Source organism: Sebastes fasciatus, chromosome 5 (genome assembly GCF_043250625.1).
Source record: "Sebastes fasciatus isolate fSebFas1 chromosome 5, fSebFas1.pri, whole genome shotgun sequence".
NCBI lineage: Eukaryota > Metazoa > Chordata > Actinopteri > Perciformes > Sebastidae > Sebastes > Sebastes fasciatus.
The window spans coordinates 34,880,968-34,902,209 of NC_133799.1; the positions used below are offsets into that span (position 1 = coordinate 34,880,968).

The 21,242-nt window shown below is 42.9% G+C and overlaps 1 protein-coding gene across 1 annotated transcript; it reads left to right on the top strand.

Moving 5' to 3' along the window:
- lonp1 (lon peptidase 1, mitochondrial) lies at positions 1–20,615 on the top strand. Its single transcript, XM_074636882.1, has 21 exons — positions 1–598; positions 3,070–3,158; positions 5,471–5,590; positions 5,903–6,071; positions 7,321–7,434; positions 7,578–7,639; positions 8,286–8,415; positions 8,780–8,863; positions 8,966–9,034; positions 10,190–10,341; positions 11,463–11,601; positions 11,748–11,926; positions 13,377–13,464; positions 13,857–13,979; positions 14,164–14,280; positions 14,444–14,584; positions 16,080–16,245; positions 16,336–16,422; positions 16,541–16,668; positions 18,349–18,513; positions 19,624–20,615. Exons 1-21 carry the CDS (start codon positions 53–55, stop codon positions 19,777–19,779), a joined length of 3,024 nt encoding a protein of 1,007 aa, XP_074492983.1. The 5' UTR covers positions 1–52; the 3' UTR covers positions 19,780–20,615.
- Positions 20,616–21,242: the final 627 nt, after the last annotated feature.

Consider the following 21,242-nt stretch of genomic DNA (forward strand, 5'->3'; position numbering starts at 1 on the left):
AGACTACGTCATCAGACGCTGACGGATGCTGTAGAAGGCTCCAGAGCTCAACATGGCGTCCTGCATGAGGATGCTCGGCGCTGCTCGGCAGCTGGAGAGAAGTCTGACTCTAAATGTTCAGCTGACGGTGAAGCGGTCCGGTGGGTGGAGGACCTGCAGCGGCCGACACCTCCTCCTCACCGACACGTCCCCGCCGAGCCAGCTCCAGGCCCCGCGGTTCTGCTCCAACGCTCCGGTCAGCAGCACCGCGATGACAGCCGGCAGCAGGCTGACCGGCACCGGCACCTGCAGACCGCACCGGTGGATGCGGGTCGGGGCCGCTCTCCGGGACCAGACCGTGCCGCTCTTCCTCGCACCGACCTGTCGACCCTACACGGTCCAGGACAGGATGTTCGGGAACCGGGCCAGCGGCGGGGAGGACGGAGGAGAGAGCTCGGGCTCCGGTGGAGAGGAGTCCGGAGGAGAAGGTGGAGCTCCGTACAGCGGAGCCACGATGACGGCTCTCACCCCCATGATGGTGCCGGAGGTGTTCCCTAACGTGCCGCTGATCGCCGTCAGCAGGAACCCTGTGTTCCCCCGGTTCATCAAGATCATAGAGGTGAGGGGGATATTTTTCACTGGGGGGAGCTGATGCAACCGTGATGCAACCAACCGCAGCCAGGTTACAAAACCGATGAGAAGGGATGACGCAGGCGAAGGAGGCGTGACTTTACAGCAGCCAGGGGTCAGCAACCTTTACTGTCAGAAGAGGCATTTTAGGCAAAAAACAAATCTGTCTTGAGCCACAAAACATTTGATCATTGTGATGAAGGTAACACAGTTTATAGTCTAAGTATATAGTGTATAAGTCTAATGCAGTGAGTGCCCAAGTGCAAATGTACTACGGAGTATTAAGGCCACATTGAGGGAAAAACATCTGAGATTTCCAGAATAAAGTCCTAATATTACGAGAAAAGAAGTCCTAATATTAAGAAAATAAAGTCATAACTTTACGAGAAAAAAGAAAATAACACATAAAATTACTACTTTATAATATCATGACTTTATTCTTATAATACTATGACTTTTTTTAATTTTCGGCAAGGGCAGACCATTTTTTTACTGTGCATGTGTTGTACCCCAAAGATAAGACACGTAGTCAGCCACCTTCCATAGGCTTTGCAGAGCAGCAGGAAGAGGCTGCAGCTTTAGCTCCGGAGCCCGTATGTACGTAGTACCTATTATGCCCTGATATCGCGATTCAATTTTTGGTCTTGACGATGCATATCGTCACGGTTTTATATTGCAATATTTTGTGGCACGATATTTCGTCACACCCCTAGTTACTACTGCTGCCTCACAGCAAGAGGGTCGCAGGTTCAAACCCGGCTTGGGGACCTTCTGTGTGGAGTTTACATGTTCTCCTCGTCTTAGCGTGGGTTTTCTCCGGGTTCTCAGGTTTCCTCCCGCAGTCCAAAGACATGCAGGTTAATTGTTGACTCTAAATGTCCCGTAGGTGTGAATGTGAGAGTGAATGGTTGTCTGTCTTTTTGTGTCAGCCCTGTGATAGTCTGGTGACCTGTCCAGTGGGAACCCCGCCTTTGCCCAATGTCAGATGGGATTGCCCCCCCCCCCGATAAAAGCAACAAATTTGGCACAGACATAGGTTTATAATACCAGTAAAATTGACAAAGATATCGCTGGACACATTTCTTGGTCACCAGTAACCTCTAATCACAGTTAATACTGAACTTTGGGTTGTGTTGCTAACTAGCCGTGACATATGCCCAACTAAAGGAGATCATCTTCATAAATTGCTCCTGTGAGCGGATTACAGTTTGTTATGCTTTTTGTCTCTCTCCATTCACTCTCGTTGCTAGCGAAACAGTTTGCTAAGGTTGCTTTCACACATAACCCGTTTGGTTGGTTTAAAACAAACTCAGGTCTATTTGTCAAGTTTCCGTTTGTTTGGGCTGGTGCGGTTCATTTCTGGTGTGAAAGCAAGCGAACCAACCGCCAGCAGATGTGTGATTTTTAGCATGATTTCAAAAGCTAAACTACAAATAAATCCATCTGCTGATGGTGAAATCTGTTCAGGAAGTGATCTTATTGATCTGTATTTAAGGTCATGTATAGAAGCAGGTCAGTGTGGATATTTTTACCTGATTAACAGGTGAAAAGCTGTTAAAACTGCTGTGCTTGTATCCGACTCTGTGTACTTTGTCAGCTCATTAGCTTTACATTAAAAAATGTGCGGCAGCAATCCCACAGTAATTAACCCCATGCACGTGTCCGTGCACTCCCCGATGGATACACGATATTGGGTTCACGATCTCGATACGATATTATAACAAGAATTTTAACAAAACTTGAATGATGAAAATATATAAGTGAAAAAGTAGCCTATTATTCAAAGGGCACAAAATGCAAAACAATGCTGTTGTTTGCCCTAAAGTTCAATTTTTTATGGTGTCAGTCCTTCCTCCTGTCCTCTGTCCTCCATCAGTCAGTAACAGTCCTTCCTCCTGTCCTCTGTCCTCCATCAGTCAGTAACAGTCCTTCCTCCTGTCCTCTGTCCTCCATCAGTCAGTATCAGTCCTTCCTCCTGGCCTCTCTCCTCCATCAGTCAGTATCAGTCCTTCCTCCTGTCCTCTGTCCTCTGTCCTCCATCAATCAGTATCAGTCCTTCCTCCTGTCCTCTGTCCTCCTTGCGCAGTGTGTATCGGATCCAAAAATGTTTTTTCTTCATTTAGCGCAGAGATTTAAAAAAAGCCAGATAAAACTTGTGAGTGGCAGGCAGTATAAAAGAGTCAGACCCTGAACATCTGTCACCACATCACCTGCTGCACTAATTAGTTAGTGTACTAACTCCATTTGGTGCTTTAATTAATAAAGAGTAAAAAGTCCTGTTAGGTCATTTCCCAGAGGATCACTGGAATGACCTGAAAGTTCCCTTCCTTTAGAAACCCCCACGCAGGGAATAATTACTGAACATTATACACCGTACAAGGGTAAATCTGATATTTCAGGAAAAGACTAAAGCTATTCTTAGGTTAAGTGTTTTACATGCCTGTCTTTTCTTCCTGTCAGGTAAAGAACAAAGCACTGATGGAGCTGTTGAGGAGGAAGGTTCGTCTGGCTCAGCCGTATGCCGGAGTTTTCCTGAAGAGAGATGATAGGTAAGTGTGATAACTCGCTGCTCTGCTAGAATCAATCATGGCCAGGTTGATACAGGCCTGAGAAGGAGAGCTATGCTCCCTGACTGTGTGCTTACATGCTATACTCATTGGCTTTTTATCAGATTTGTAAAACTTCAGGTAAATGGGATAGCTGGTTTCCTTTAATGTACGGCAGACTGAACATATGTTGTTGTTGTGGCTTCACATTAAAAGCTTTTCACTGGTGTGCCAATGTTTTTTTTTTTATTATTTGAAGCAGCTTCAGGAAATGAATCTAATTGCCACTGAGATTAGTGGGGCTTTATTATAGGTCTTATTTTCACTCAAAGGGGACGTATCATGCTCATCTTCAGGCTCATACTTGTATTTTAGGTTTTTACTAGAACATGTTTACATGCTTTAATGTTCAAACAACCCATCTTTTTTCTCATACTGTGTCTGAATATACCTGTATTCACCCTCTATCAGAAACGCTCCGTTTAGCGCATTTCAACAAAATGGCAACGGAATTCCGTTGCTAGGCAACAGTTTGGGTCCATGTTTACTTCCTGTCAGCTGATGTCATTCACAGTCACTGCAACAGGAAATAAACTGGGACACATTTAGAGTGTTTACATTTAAAACTGTTTAAAACTTTGAAATTGTCTGAGTATTGTAGATTTGTGACATCACAAATGGACAGAAATCGTGACGGCTTGTTTCAAACGCACAGTTTCTGAATACGCGCTGTGGTATTTATCTGTGGATTGAGCATTTTCATACTTTCATAATACTTTCACCCTCTGTCTGAAACACGATTTAGTGCATTTCAACAGAATTGCGTTGCCTGCTAACAGTTTGGGTCCATGTTTACTTCCTGTCAGCTGATGTTATTTACATACACTGCAACAGGAAATAAACTGGGACACATTTAGAATGTTTACGTTTAAAACCGTGTAATGGTCTAAATATTGTAGATTTGTGACATCACAAATGGACAGAAATCCTGACGGCTTTTTTCAAACGCACAATTTCTGAATACGGGCTGTGTGTGTTCCTCTGTATATTGACCGTTTTGATAGTTTAACAGTATTTATACAGCACTTAAAACTGCTTAATAATATAAAGCACATGAAAATCTCACTTTTTACAATATAGGACCTTTTAAATTAACTTATTCTACATTTAAAGAGCAGTTGTCTGGGATTATTTGTGCATGTGTTTTGCGATCAGCAGGTTGTGATATAGTGCTCCGATTCACACCTTCACCGTTCACCTCATAAATGTAAAGTAGTCGTTATATTCTGACATTTTGAGTGAACAAACCGTTTTGGAGACTGTATCAACGGTTCGGTTATTAGTCCCTGACAATTTCTGAATACGGGTGTATTTCTCCATATATTGAGCGTTTTGATAGTTTAACAGAATTTATATAGCACTTTAACCTGTTTTATATTATAAAAGACCTGAAAATCTCACTTTTTACAATATGGGACCTTTAATAAACTTGTGACAACACCGGTGTTACCGATTACACCGGACATTTTACAAGAAAAGATGACGGTCAATATGCGTAGCGCGCTTACTTTGATCTTTAACGTGTGTCTGGCCTCTCCGGTCCAGTTTTTTGCTGTGGGGCCGCAGGGTTTAACGTTACCTGGCGCCGCTGCGCCATGCAAACCGGCTGAGACCTCACGGGGATTGCCTCATTAACGTTACGGTTCCCTTATAGCGTTGGGTTTAAATCTGAAATATTGCCAAATAAGTGCGTTTGCTTTTCGCTTCGACACCAAACCCCTCGACATCTCTCGCCCTGTCAACTCTCTCTCGACCTGTGTGAAATATGACACCTGCTACTCTGAGCTGAGACGTGTGGAGCAGATGCATTCACTTTCAGTTTGTAGCCCGACCACAGTGTAACACCGGTAACACCGACTACCGCGACAAGCTCACTACATTTCAACATTCACATTCATACACTGATGGCAGAGGCTGCCATGCAAGGTGCCACCGTGTCTAGATATTAATTCACACACACTCACACACCGATGGCGCAGTCTTCGGGAGCAATTTGGGGTTCAGTATCTTGACCAAGGAAACTGACATGCGGTCTGGAGGAGCCGGGGATCGGAACCTCCGACCTTCCACTTAGTGGACGACCTGCTCTACCTCCTGAGCCACAGCCATCCCAGTTCTCTTAGCTATCATATGTATCTGATCAATGTAACTAATCAATGACTGCAGTAGTCAGTGAAACGTGCTAAGAACTTGACACGCTGCCTGCTGTCCATGTCTCTGTTTTGGTAGCAATGAGTGTTTTCTGTCTCTTGCAGTAATGAGTCAGATGTGGTGGAGTCTCTAGATGCCGTCTATTCTACGGGGACCTTTGTTCAAATTCATGAGATGCAGGACCTGGGAGACAAGCTGAGGATGATCGTCATGGGACACCGCAGGTGAGAAACACTATTTCTGCTTTTGAGTAAAAGGGTTGTCTCTAGAGGGTAACCCACAAGTTGCGAAAGTCTCGTGAGATGGTTGAGGTTAGGCATTGACCTCGAATGGTTAAGGTTAAGCATTGACCTTGAATGCTTAAGGTTAGGATAGGTCATCGAGTCTCACGAGAGTATTTGCAACTTGTCAGTAACCATCTAGACACGACCGCGAGGCGTAGTGGTTGGTTGGAGATGAAGATCTGCTCCCCACGGCACACGGTTGCCTTTACGTTGTGTGTAGACCTCTGCTACATGTATACTCTGGTCTGTCAGGATCCGGATCACAAGACAGCTGGAGGTGGAGCCCGAGGAGGCGGCGGCGACGTCCCCCGTGGGGTTTGAGTCGGAGTCGGAGTCTCAACCGAAACCTCCGTCGAGATCAAAGGGCAAACACAGCCGCAAGGAGCAACCGGGTCCCCCGACGGAGCAGCTCGAGGACAAGGTCTGTAACGTGACCCTCGCATGCCACATCTGTAGCCTACAGATCATACACGCTGACGCCATAGCAAGACAATTACCTAGTTACACTTCAACGGAGCCAGAAAACAAGCTCAATCATACAAAATTTATACGACTCGTCGACATACGAACATTCTCATAGTCCATGTAATCGTTTGGATGTAGGTATGAGTAAGTTCAGAGTTCCGAAGTATGTACGGGGCATGTTTGTATGTTTGCATGATAGGTTAGGGAGATACGATGAGATTATCGTTCAATGCGATGTCGGTTGGCCACGATAATGGTCCTCACGTGTCCGCGATAACAGAACGATACTCAATAATGCAACACCTGTAATGAATTTTGCGCTCTATTCAGTCTCTCACTTTCTGTTTTTCTCTAGCTTTCTCTATGCCTCACAAAAAGTCAAAAACATGTACAGTAGCATACGTCTGACATTGTAGCCTACATAATTATCCATGTAGCCCTAACTCCCAACAGGAAAGATGTCCGCTCTCATTAGCAAAAAGACACCAGATAGGTAGAGCCCGAGCAACACAACCTCCTCTCCACGCCAGATAGGTAGAGCCAGAGCAACACGACCTCCTCTCCACTCCAGATAGGTAGAGCCAGAGCAACACGACCACCTCTCCACGCCGAATAGATAGAGCCAGAGCAACACAACCTCCTCTCCACGCCAGATAGGTAGAGCCAGAGCAACACGACCTCCTCTCCACGCCAGATGGATAGAGCCAGAGCAACACGACCTCCTTTCCACGCCGAATAGATAGAGCAACACAACCTCCTCTCCACCATTGAACCTAGAGAGAGGAACAGAATTATTTTTAATTCACAGCTTGAGCAAGATACTGAACCCCAAACTGCTCCTGAAGGCTGAACCATCGATGTGCGAATGAGTATTTAGATTAGATCCTGATGGACAGGTTGGCACCTTGCATGGCAGCCTCTGCCATCAGTGTATGAATGTGTGTGTGAATAAGTGAATGCTGACATGTAGTGTGAAGCGCTTTGAGTGATCTGAAGACTAGAAAGGAGCTACTGTATATAAATGCAAGTCCATTTACCATATTTAATCCTAGACGTGTTTAGTCATCAGATCGTATTGAACATTTATGTCATTTTAGTCAAACTTATTTCACAGAAAATGATATCTTACACATTCAGAAGTATTTGTAGTTAATATTAATTTTCACATTGATGATGGCGATTGCAACTCTGTTGTTCTTGGTCAGATTTCCGACGCAGACTTGGGTCCAAAGCTTCAGCCTCTGCCCTCCTCCAACATCCTGATGGTCGAAGTGGACAACATTCAACACGAGCAGTTCACTGTCACAGAGGAGGTCAAGGTACAAAACAAAACATTGCATGTAAATGAACAGTAGGGGGTTATAAGACAGGAAGTTCCATCAAGTGGTTTTCATTCGTTTCTGATTCTGTAGCAGATGTCCTAAAGCATCTAAAAACTATAACATCTGTGTGTGTTCTGCAGGCGCTGACTGCAGAGATAGTGAAGACCATCAGGGACATCATCGCACTGAACCCCCTCTACAGGTCAGTCCTGACTCGTTAGTCAGTTATCTGTCACAAGTCATCTCATATTTGGTTGTTGGTCATCTGTTTACGTACGAACGTCCATGTTAAAAACTATAACTGCTAACTTTGTGTTGAAAAATAAAACCTGCACCACAGGTTTCCTCTGATGGTTTCCAAGGATATTTGATATAGTGTTACTATTAGGGTTGGAATGGTACACATTTACAGTGGAGGCTGGTCCACATAGGCAGAGGTGGTTGATCCTCCTCTATTTTTCAAAATATAAAAAAGGGTAATTGGTTGAAATAAACCATTACTAAATCCCAGTATCATTTATACAAATATATTATAATATTCTCTTCATTGGAAAAATCCATTATTTATATTCTGATTTAAAAGCTTCAACAGCAAGAAAGTGGTGGTGGTGGGGGCAGAGGAGGACGAGGTCCTGCTGTCCTCCCTTGAGGCGGGACCTCTTTTATCAGTTTAAAGCTGAAGTAGGCTGAGATTGGAGAAAAAAAGTTATTTTTATAAAACGGTCGCTACATCGTGACAGTAGTACATGAAACGGGTTAACCTGAAATAAGTCATGTGCCTCTGTGTCCTCCGGTGCTGAAATAGAAGTGCCCTGAAATGTGCTTCTTTCTTTCTGTGTGTGTGTCAGAGAGTCGGTCCTCCAGATGATGCAGGCTGGTCAGAGAGTAGTCGATAATCCCATCTACCTCAGCGACATGGGAGCAGCTCTGACGGGAGCAGAGTCACAGGAACTACAAGACGTCTTGGAGGAGATCAATGTGAGCAGCCTGTTTGAAGGACTGTCTTATCCACTCTGTGGAAGACAGTCCTAGATGACCCCTACTGTATGTCAAAGCTCCGGAAGCGGCTTGTCTGCTGCTCTTTAGAGTTGTGGAAGCGGATCAGACGTCCATTTACCAAACCAATCAGTTAGAACTCATTCAACTGAAACACAGCCTACTGGTGGAAAACTATTCACATAAAGCATCAACTTTGAATGGCAAATGGACTTCTGATAAAGAGCAGCACACAGACACTTCCCTCAGCTTTTCAATATGTTTACGTCTTATAATATTTAGCCTCTAACACCGATGAGTTGGAAGCGTACAGGCCTTTGAAATCCACTGCTGTGTGTCTCTGCAGATCCCAAAGCGTCTCTACAAGGCTCTGTCGCTGCTGAAGAAGGAGTACGAGCTCAGCAAACTGCAGCAGCGACTGGGCCGAGAGGTCAGAGGTTCATCGCCAAACACGTACGAGCTTTAGATACCGCTCTTCTCGTCACCCCTCGGTCATTCATCCGTCTCCCTCCCCTCCCTGCTCTGCTCACAGGTGGAAGAGAAGATCAAACAGACCCACAGGAAGTACCTGCTGCAGGAGCAGCTCAAGATCATTAAGAAGGTACAGCAGAGTTTGTCGTATTTATTATTGCCGTAGGGCAGGGGTCAGCAACCTTATAGTATAGTATATACTGTAAGTCTAATGCAGTGAGGGCCAAAGTGCAAATGTACCACGGAGTATTAGGGTCACATTGAGGGGAAAAAAATCTGAGATTTCCAGTATTAAGTCATAACTTTAAGAAAAAGTAAAAGAAAAAAAGTCGTAATATTATGAAAATAATGTCAGAACTTAAGGAGAAAAAAAGTTGTAATATTACGAGAATAAAGTCATAACTTTACAAGAAAAAAAGAAAATAACACGTAAAATTACTACTTCATAATATGATTTTATTCTCATAATACTACGACTTTTTTCTTGTAAACCTCTGACTTTATTCTCGTAATATTATGACTTTATTCTCGTAATCTCAGATTTATTTATTTTTTCCTCAATGTGGCCCTAATACTCCGTCGTATCATCATACATTAGACCTACAACAATGATTAATAAAATTGAAAATGTAAACAAAAAACAGTTATTCATTTCCAATTTTTATAACTCCACAGGGAGCCACTGGAGAGGAGCTAAAGAGCCGCATGTGGCTCCAGAGCCGCAGGGCTATTGTACTGAATAGCATAAGATGGCACCCATGTTTACCATGTTGTATCCACCCCCAGAATGTGTCAGGTTTTTATAGTGCTGACAGACTGACTGCAGTATAGTGCATATCACAGAATCACCTGTATGGGGAGAACATAAAACATCACTACAGGCAACATACAGCACGTCGGTAGTATCTTTACGTGTACCGTGCTGTGATTTCCACCACTCAGACTGATCTCAGAACAGCTCCAAAAGTCTTTTTTTTTACTTGGGAAGGTTCCTGAATGAGTGAAATAACCCGGAAGTAATAACATCCACCGTTGCATTATAATTACGGAGCCTAGTGTGAGCGCAGTCGGATTCTCTGAGCAGTGCGGCCGTCTTTTCCTAGGTCCTTCTGAATCCTCCTTCACGTCTTTGACCTCGACATCTTGACCTCGTGTTTTCCAAAAGACATTAGGACGTTCATTTTTTGACTTCTTCGACAGCAGCCTAGTTGAGGAACAGGTTGGTCTGTGGACTTCTTGGACCCACATTAAAACGATGTGTTTTGTGTGTGCTGTGGGATTTCAGGAGCTGGGTCTGGAAAAAGAGGACAAAGACGCCATCGAGGAGAAGTTCAGAGAGAGACTCAAAGAGAAGACCGTCCCGCAGCACATAATGGAGGTCATCAACGAAGAACTCAACAAACTGGGACTGCTGGACAACCACTCCTCAGAGTTCAAGTTGGTATTTTTTTTTTTGTCCCACTAAGCTTTTGAATTATGATGTCACTCGGTTGGCTTGAAGAACGAGATATCTCAACAGAGTGGCGTGAAATTTAGTTAAGGTATTCACGATCTCTGGGAAATTATTCCTGATTTCTTTCTAGTGCTACAGTTTATCCAGGCTGACTTATTTCCACTTTTGCAAAAAAAAAGTCCAAATCCGTGCATTGAGGTCATTCATGCTTTACAGAAAATCAACCCTCTCCATGGATACTTCATGAGATTTCCTCGAGGACAAACTATAGTTAAATGTAACACTCTTTGCCTGCAGGTGGCACTAATGCCAAGGCTGCAGCAGCTTGTACAGTCTTTGCCTGTAGAGTAGGGGTGTAACGATACGTTTTTACTACGACACGATACAATACGATCTCCATGGTTCAGATACGACTCGAGGACGATATTTTGCTCATCTAGAGCGATACGATACGATTCAATGATTTGAAATCTAAAACTTTTTTTGCCAAAAATTCAATCTTTAGGACTTTGTTTAGACTAAAACTCGACTAAAGTTATCTTTCAGAGCAGTACGTTGAAAAGAATGTGGTATAGTGACATCATTTAAAACAGTAACATATAAATATGACTTCACATATATATATACAGCCACATGACCCAACTCTGTATTCTGTACAAGATGTAACCTCAGAATTATGAATACTCTGTTTAAGCCGAGTTTCAGTCCAAACCAGGATATCAGGGTCAGTCTGGGGTACAAGAATTCTCAGGTGATCTAATTTTAGTTGATCATACAGACTTCTGAAATGTAAATACATCAACCCCAGGCCGTTTCTGGATTTGAAAGCACATGGGTTAATTAAGTAAGACTTGCCTGGAGTCACAGGAGGGTTTTACTCGCAAATGGAAACCTAGAGCTTATTTGGCGTTTGGGTGTTTTATGATTATTATATTTTCAAGGTTATAATAATAATTGTACAAGAAATAGGCTGGTGGTGATCAGTGCAGGAATGTCAAACAAAGGAGCGTAGAGTGAAGGACCGAGTGAGGATACCTTAATCATTTCTGTTCTGTTTTACACTACAACAAACATCAACAACAACTACAACGACTGTGTGTTTCAGTGTGACCCGTAACTACCTGGACTGGCTGACCACCATGCCCTGGGGCACCAACAGTGAAGAGAACTTATCACTGGCAAGAGCCAGAGAGGTTCTGGAAGAAGACCATTATGGAATGGAGGATGTTAAGAAGCGAATATTGGTAAATGCACACGCACACAGTTTAAAAGCACAAAAAATAAAAAAAATACTTGTTTACTTGGATGACATATAGTTATCCACACATCAAAAGCTGTGGAGATTTTTTTTGTGGAAATGAACATGAGCTTCCGCTCTGTCTTTGTGCAGGAATTCATCGCAGTGAGCCAGCTGCGTGGCTCCACCCAGGGCAAGATCCTGTGTTTCTACGGTCCTCCGGGCGTAGGAAAGACCTCCATTGCCCGCTCCATAGCGAGAGCCCTCAACAGAGAGTACTTCAGGTTCAGCGTGGGAGGCATGACCGATGTGGCCGAGATTAAAGGACACAGGTCTGGAAGTCTATACTGCCGTTATTACTGAGGGACCTTATGATAGCTTACATTGTCAGGATCACACACAGGGTTCTGACAGAGAGAGATAGAGAGAGACCTATTGCTTAAATGGGCACATAACATCATCTGAAACAGTGGTTCTCAAACTATGGTATACGTAGCTACCACTGGTGGTACGCGTGCTCTCTCTAGTGGTACGCGGAGAAATCTCTGACTATCGATTCCTCTGTATTGATGCTTTCCAAAAGTTACGCTGCACAATGACGCATACACACGCCGTATCATGTTTCAGTTTGTTTTGGGACCGGAGACACGAAAGCGCTCAACAACATGGCGCTACTAAACCTGAGGGGACGCACCCTATTTTTCCCTGATAAAGCGACACTGTGAACAACAAACCTGTGTTGAAATCAGCAGGAGGAGAGTTAGTGACGTTACCTGTTAGCAGCCGGTGGGCCGCACAGTCCTGACTGGCTAAATACCGGAGATATGAACGTTAACGGAGGTGCCATTGAGTTATTGTTATGAGGCGTTCAAAGTCGGCTCAGGGAAAAAGGACTATTGGGCGAGGGTAAATTACAACGTTATCATGATGCGTTCAAATGTAATCTCGTAAAATGTAGTTTTTGGCGAGAAAATTGAATAAATCCAGTTGTTAGGAGATGTTTTCATATCAATATAAAATAGATATTAGAGAAAGAATTATGACCTGTTTAACTTCCTAACACTAGATCTAAGCAGCTTGCCAAGATTTTTTTTTAATCAAAGCAAATATTTAAATAATCATAATCATTTGAATTGTGTGTTTTTATGCAAACAGCCACTATAGATGACAATAACAAAGTACAGTACAGTACTGTGTACAGTAGGCTACCCTCCCTGCCCCGAAAAATAGGGCTTTTGTTACCTGCAGTGCATATTTTTATATGTTGGCATGCTTGGGGATTCTCTGTTTTGTTAAGGTTTGTTAATGGAAACATTACTACCCAAAACAGTCAGTCCTGTACGGTTCAAAAACTCCTGCATATAATGTCATTTTCTTAATATTATGCCGTTTGGAGTGATTTTCAGTATAATAAATGCTGAAAAAATAAGCGTGCAGTATGTTTTCTATAAATGAATGTAGTGATAAAATAGAGGTCACGTCTAACAGAACTTGTTTGGCCCCCGGCAACAATCTGGGTTTCTCATGTGGCCCCCCAGGAAAAATAATTGCCCACCCCTGGTCATAATGGTGCTACTTGGAGAGCCAATATTTTCTGAGGTGGTACGTGGTGTAAAAAGTTTGAGAACCACTGAAGTACAGGGCTCTGACAGAGAGAGACAGACCTATTATGCTTAAATGGGCACATAATCTAAAAGAAGACAAACATATCTATGTTTTAATGTATTGTGTATGAGGAATGGAAGTTGAAATGTAATTGTGCGTTTGTGTGTGTGTGTCCAGGAGAACATATGTCGGAGCGATGCCAGGGAAGATTATCCAGTGCCTGAAGAAAACCAAGACGGAGAACCCCCTGGTGCTAATAGATGAGGTCAGTATGGTGGTGCTGCTGCCACTGTAGTTCAATATAAATCCATATTAGAGCAACATTAATATCACTGGAGAAAGTTTGCTGATGTGGTTTAAACTGTCTGCAATGAACAGATTCTTTCTGGCCGCTAGTTGTAGCTTCAGTTACCGGTAGATGGCCCGTATAACTGGGGGAGGAGTTTCATGGAGAGTGTTTTGCCTGTTTTGATATAGTGTGGATGACACTGAGTGACATGTGGACAACCAGTATTTGCATGTAGATGTCAGATATCAATCATAGCTGTTTAACCATTCCTCTTTTGCCACTAATACTCATACAGTCCCAGACAATGAACTTAAAAGCTAGTATCATTCATTTTTCTCCTATAATGTGCCTTTCTCTAATCTTACAAGGTGGATAAGATGGGCCGTGGTTACCAGGGCGATCCATCCTCCGCGTTGCTGGAGCTTCTGGACCCCGAACAGAACGCCAACTTCCTCGACCACTACCTGGACGTTCCTGTAGATCTGTCGAAGGTAGGAGTGTGTGCTCTTTATGTACAGTTTCCACAGTGTCAGTGCTACATGGAGATTACCATTAAAGCTTTCCTGTGGAGTTTTCTTCTAAACAAAGTTTTTTTTTTCATTCATTCAATTGAAAAAATGACACGTAAAATACAGTTTATATAAGACCAGCCCATCTCTGTCTGCTCCAATAAAGATTTTGTTCATCTGCACGGCCAATGTGATCGACACCATCCCCGAGCCTCTCCGAGACAGGATGGAGATGATCAACGTGTCTGGATACGTGGCCCAGGAGAAGCTGGCTATTGCCGAGGTATATACAGTATATACACACATACATAATCATTATACAGTGTTATTGTGATTATTGTTGTGTATTTGTAATGATAGTGGTGTAGTTTTTCTTTAAAGTAGTAAGTAAAACATGAATTTGCCTTGCTGTTTCATCATCTCTAGTTTTTTGTCCGTCTGTGCAGCAATACCTGGTCCCTCAGCTCCGCACTCGGTGCGGTCTGACCGAGGAGAAGGCCTCGATCTCATCCGACGCCCTTAGTCTGCTCATCAGGCAGTACTGCAGGGAGTCCGGAGTCAGGAACCTGCAGAAACAAGTTGAAAAGGTTAAAAAAGACTCTTATATGGTTGTACGAAACCAGAGCTCACATGCTCACATTAGGCTGCTCAGAATAAAGATTTCAGTCAGCGTATTCTGCATATACATTCTACTACTACATTTGTATTTATTTTATTTACTTCATCTTTGAAAGGTCCCATATTGTATTGTATTTCTTGTCTTTGTTACAATAAAGCAGTCTTAAGTGCTATATAAATACTGTGAAAGTATGGAAACGCTAAATCCACGGAGAAATGCACACAGCCTGTATTCAGAAACTGCGTTTGAAACAAGCTGTCAGGATTCCTGTGATTTTTCTGATGTCATAAATATACAATATTTAGATCATTTCACAGTCTTAAACATTCTAAATGTGTCCCAGTTTATTTCCTGTTGCAGTGTATGTAAGTAACATCAGCTGACAGGAAGTAAACATGGACCCAAGCTGTTGTCTAGCAACGCAATTCCGTTGAAATTCCGTTGAAATGCGCTAAAACGAAACGTTTCAGACAGAGGGTAAATACAGGCATATTCAGACAGACAGTATGAGGAAAATAAAGTTGTTTTTTTAACATTACAGCATGTAAACATGTTCTAGTAGAAACACAAAATACAAGTATGAACCTGAAAATGAACACGATATGGGACCTTTAATAGGACCAACGGGGATTGCTGATGTGCACTGACTGGGAGGACATAGGTCAGAAATACCAACAGAAAACCACCCGCTAAACTAATCTTAAAGGTCCTATATTATGTATTGTTGTATTTCATGTTTCTACTAGAACATGTTTACATGCTGTAATGTTAAAAAAAACAACTTTATTTTCCTCATACTGTCTGCCGGAATATGCCTGTATTTACCCTCTGTCCTCTCCGTTTTAGCGCATCTCAACTGAATTGCTTTGCTAGGCAACAGCTTGGGTCCATGTTTACTTCCTGTCAGCTGATGCCATTCACATCCACTGCAACGGGAAATAAATTGGGACACATTTAGAATGTCTGAAGCTGGGCGCCTGGGTTAGCTCAGTTGGTAGAGCGGGCGTCCATGTATCAAGGCTTGGTCCTGACCGCGGCGGCCCGGGTTCGAATCCACTCTCTCTCTCCCCCCTTTCAAGACTCTATCCACTGTCCTCAATAAAAAAAATGGAAATATGCCCCCCAAAAAAATAACTTTAAAAAAAAAAAGAATGTTTGAAGCTGTGTAATGGTCTATAGATATATTGTAGACTTGTGACATCACAACTGGACAGAAATCCTGGAGGCTTGTTTCAAACCCACAGTTTCTGAATACGGTCTGTGTGTGTTTCTCCGTATATTGAGCGTTACTAAAAAAAAAAAGACATTAAAATCTCACTTTTTACAATACGGGACATTTAAAGTCATGTATATTCATTTAGAAACCAATAACGAAAACAACATTATTTCTTATTTTAATGACGCAGTCACACCAGAGAGCAGCACATCCTCCAGTGTAATCCTTTTTACCATCTGTCTGTCAGGTTTTCCGTAAGGTGGCGTTCTGCATCGTCAGCGGTGAACAAACCGCAGTGACCGTGACACCCGACAACCTGCAGGTCTACGTAGGTAAACCTATTTTCACAGTGGATCGAATGTACGACATCACCCCACCAGGAGTGGTTATGGGGCTGGCATGGACCTCTATGGGTGAGTGACACAAACACACACACACTAAAACCAGTACCAATAAGAGACGTAACATGCTGAAGGTCTGCCTGCATTTCATCCTCCGTGTAGGAGGGACGACGTTGTTCATCGAGACTTCGTTGCGTCGTCCTTATGGAGTAGGGGACCCTAAAGCAGAGGGGACACTGGAGGTCACAGGTCAGTCTGGAAGACCACGAACTCTAGAGTCATTTTACAGGGCGGAAGTTAATCAGTCTGACATCTTCACCAGATACTGAACAGAGAGTGTGTTAAAGTTGCTGATGCTCCTCTACAGGTCAGCTGGGTGATGTAATGAAGGAAAGTGCAAAGATCGCTTCAACCTTTGCCAGAGCCTTCCTGATGACCCAGGAACCAGAAAATCACTTCCTGGTCAACTCCCACCTGCATTTGCATGTCCCTGAGGTAACCATGGTGATACAGTGCTGTATATAAGTAACTTATTGATTACTATTGCTTCATTTGTTTATTCCAGTGGTTCTCAAACTTTTTACACCATGTACCACCTCAGAAAATATTTGACTCTCCAAGTACCACCATTATGACCAGGGGGGTGGGCAATTATTTTTCCTGGGGGGGGGGGCCACATGAGAAACCCAGATTGTTGCCGGGGGCCAAACAAATTCTGTCAGATGTAACCTCTATTTTATCACTAGATTAATTTATAGAAAACATACTGTACACTTACTGTATTTTTCAGCATTTATTTGACTGAAAATCACTCCAAACAGCATGTTATTAATAAAATGACATTATATGCAGGAGTTTTTGAACCGTACAGGACTGACTGTTTTGGGTAGTAATGTTTTCATTAACAAAACTTAACAAAACAGAGAATCCCCCAGCATGCCAACATATAAAAACATGCACTGCAGGTCCAAAAAGCCCTATTTTTCGTGGCATCGAGGGTACTCGCAGTACTGTACTGTACTTTGTTATTGTCATCTATAGTGGTTGTTTGCATAAAAACACACAATTCAAATGATTGATTATTTAAATATTATAAGCTGCTTAGAGCTAGTGTTATGAAGTTAAACAGGTCATAAATCTCTCTAATATCTATTTTATATTGATATGAAAACATCTAACAACTGGATTTATTCAAGTTCTCGCCAAAAACTAAATTTTACAAGATTACATTTGAACACATCATGATAAAGTTGTAATTTACCGTCGCCCAATAGTCATTTTTCCTGAGCAGACTTTGAACGCCTCATGACAATAACTCAATGGCACCTCCGTTAACGTTCGTATCTCCGGTATTTAGCCAGTCAGGACTGTGCTGCCCACCGGCTGCTAACAGCTAACATTACTAACTCTCCTCCTGCTGATTTCAACACAAGTTTGTTGTTCACTGTGTCGCTTTATCAGGGAAAAACAGGGTGTGTCCCCTCAGGTTTAGTAGCGCCATGCTACTGAAGCTTTTTTTCTCTCTTCACCATGGCTCCGGTCCCAAACCAACTGAAACATGATACGGCGTGCGTATGCGTCATTGTGCAGCGTAACTGTGGGAAAGCATCAATAAGAGGAATCAATAGTCAGAGATTCCTCCGCGTACAACTAGAGAGAGTACCTGTACCACCAGTGGTGCGTGTACCATAGTTTGAGAACCAATAGTTTATTCCTTTTACCTATTTTTTACTAGCTATAAAATAGTATTCAAGAGGAAATACTTTTCATTTGTGTAGCATTCTTCAAAATCACAGTGCTTAAAGGACCAGTGTGTAACAATTAGAGGGATCTACTGGAATATAATATTAATAATGTATTTCTTTTGTTTTTTTTGTTTTGTGTATAATCATCTGAAAATAAGAATGGTTGTGTTTTTGTTACCTTAGAATGAGCCGTTTATATCTACATAGTGAGCGGGTCCTCTCCACGGCACACGGGGGAGGCTTCAGTTGGTTGCAATCTCAACCTCACCGCTAGATACCGCCAGATCCTACACGCTGTTCCTTTAAAGTTGCTATGTGTAGATTTGAAATATCCTGCTTTAGTGTCCCCCCCCCCCCCCCACCCCTCTAACGATGGCAACGATGCTCGTTCCTATCCGTTCATCTACTGTATAACGTCACTTGTTTCTAGGGGGCGACTCCCAAGGACGGACCAAGCGCCGGCTGCACCATCGTCACAGCACTGTTGTCCCTGGCAACCGACCGGCCGGTGCGTCAGAACGTAGCCATGACTGGTGAAATTTCACTGACCGGCAAAATACTGCCAGTCGGAGGAATCAAAGAGAAAACTATAGCGGTAAGTACAAGACACACTCACACACACTCACACACACAGAGATATATAAACGGTTCCCAAACGCATCGATTTTTTTATCTTCTCAATATTAATATATGTTGTCAATATAGATTTAATGTTGGCACATCTGACTTAAATCCAATATATGTAATGTTTGAAGATTTAACATTGCACCTCTTTAACGCTGAAGTTGGTGAGATTGGAGCAAATATAATTTTTTTAAAAAAAGAAGTTATTTCTATAAAACGGTTGCTATATCGTGACAGTAGTACATGAAACGGGTAACCTGAAAAAAATCATGTTCCTCTGTGTCCTCCGGTGCTCCTAACGGCATCTGCAAGATTTCACAGACCGGAGGAAAACAAGCAGTAAGAGCTGATCTGAGGTCTGCTGTCCATCTGCCGTCTATGAGAGCCGGCTGTCAATCACTCGCGAGCTCCGACCAAACGGTCAAACTAGGCCGCGCTGATCAAATATGAATCAATATTATGTTACGTTAATGCCTATTTCTCTCCTCAGATGTTTTGAGAAAGTTTGGGTCGCGGTAGCCATTGTGAATACTCTTGAAGGAACGCCAAACTGCCGTTCACATGACGGGAGCACAGCCAATAGGAACGCTCTCTCTCGCTCTGAAATTACCTGTGATTGGTCAAAGTCTCCCGTCACAGGCTAGATTTTTCTAAAGCCTTTAAACAGAGCCATGAGGAGGTGCAGAAGTCTAGTTATCTCTCAGAACACTTGAATTACAATATGCTGAAAGGTTATTATGGAGCTTTTTGCCCAATGATGCCAAAAACATACTGCCTACTGAAGCTTTAAAGAATAGTGTTTGACACGTAATTCGCTTCCGTTTTACAGCTGTTTCTTTTGTAATGGATATTGTTTGTCAAAAATTTGACTCCGAGGGCATCACATGACCTGCAGTTCCAACAGTGGCCACTAAGGCTCAGAATGTGTCATCAACCATAACAAGGCTAAAGGCCAGCTAAACCCCTCGGCTGTCAGGCCAAAAATATCGTTGTTTTTGTAGAAGTCATTTTGAAGTATATTTCAAACTAATGTCCGTATTTAATGAGGAATTTTAACTGGATTTTCGTGTGTCCCCGTCAGGCCCGTCGTGCTGGTGTGACCTGCCTCATCCTGCCAGAAGAGAACAGAAAGGACTTCTCCGACCTGCCCGACTACATCAGGGAGGGCCTCGAGGTCCACTTTGTCGATCACTACCGCCATATCTACCCCATCGCCTTCCCACGGGACCAGTCTTAACCTACTTTCCAATTACAACACTAAATCCAAAGGCGAGATGGACCAAGACTTCTTTTTGTGGCTACTAGAGAACCCAGAACCACATTTGGTACCACATAACACTGATTGTCATTCTGGTTGTAGTCGTACTAAATATGCAGATTGGACTCCGAGGCACCTGCCGTGGAAAATGGCGCTACTTTATCTGTTGGAAAGTAGCAGCGAGCACGGCTCCAAATCATGAACATCATCGGGTGCGCGGTAGTGGCGAGGACAGAACGAACACGACAGAACGAACACGACAGAACGAACACGACAGAACGAACACGACAGAACGCGTTTCAGCTATAGACCATCATCAGTTGATGATGGTTTATAGCTGAAACATGTTAGTTTTTTCCCACAATAAACAAAAAAGGACCTTTTATCTGTGAGCGCCAGTGATTGTTTGCTACAATATCTGTTCCAAAGTCATCCAGAGGAACAAGCCGGCTCGGTGATCACTCAGATAATTCAGTTTCAGCCACCACAGGACCCCCGAAATGTAGGAGGACCTTCATGTGATAGAAGACAACATCACTGAACTTGAACCAACTGTGCCAAAGATGGACATACGCAGTAAAGTCATGGTGATGATGACGAACACCTGGTCGGTCATCACTGGAGATGATGTCATCGATGAGCAGAGGTTTTTAGGTGGCCGCCTTGCTGCCGGGCAGCCTCTTTACCCACAGCTCTCATTATATTAGAGCTGTGGATGGACTCTTTCCCGTATTTCTTATAGTATTTTATATTATTATTATTTTTGGTCAGATGTGATGATGATGATATTGAAATAAATTAAATCATAAATGCAACTGTGCCGGCTGCTGTTATCTTTACTAATCAATGTGTGGATTTTTTTTAGTGACCCAACTGAGGTTTGATCCAATTGTCTAGATTGTTGTTGGCGATCTTAAAAAAACTAAGTTATTTAAGTTGCGGATATCCGCAACTGAATTGTGGATATCCGTAATTCCAGTTCAAGATATCTTTAATTCCCCTCAATTGCAGACATCTACATTGTCCTTTTTAGATATCTAAAATTAAATTTTGACTAGTCAGAATGACGTTGTAGATATCTCAAACTGGAGTTACACATAGTCAAAATGTAATTTACAGATATCTAGAATTAGAGTTTTGACTAGGTGAAATGACGTTGCAGATATCCGTAATTACGTCATGAGCTACGGCAAGTGGGAGGTGAAGCTATTCAAACAGACTGTGGCGCTGCTCTGCAGCCGTATGGGTTATAAAGTGTGTCTGGAGACAATGAATTTACAATACGCTATTAATTTCTACCACAACTCTAGTGAACAAAGCTCAAGTTGGCCACAGATTCCTCGATGATGAGCTCTTTCTATTTCACGTCATCTGATCCACAGCGGTCTCTGACCACTCGTCTCCCAGCCGGCTGCACATAGAGACCGATGTTATGTCTCCAG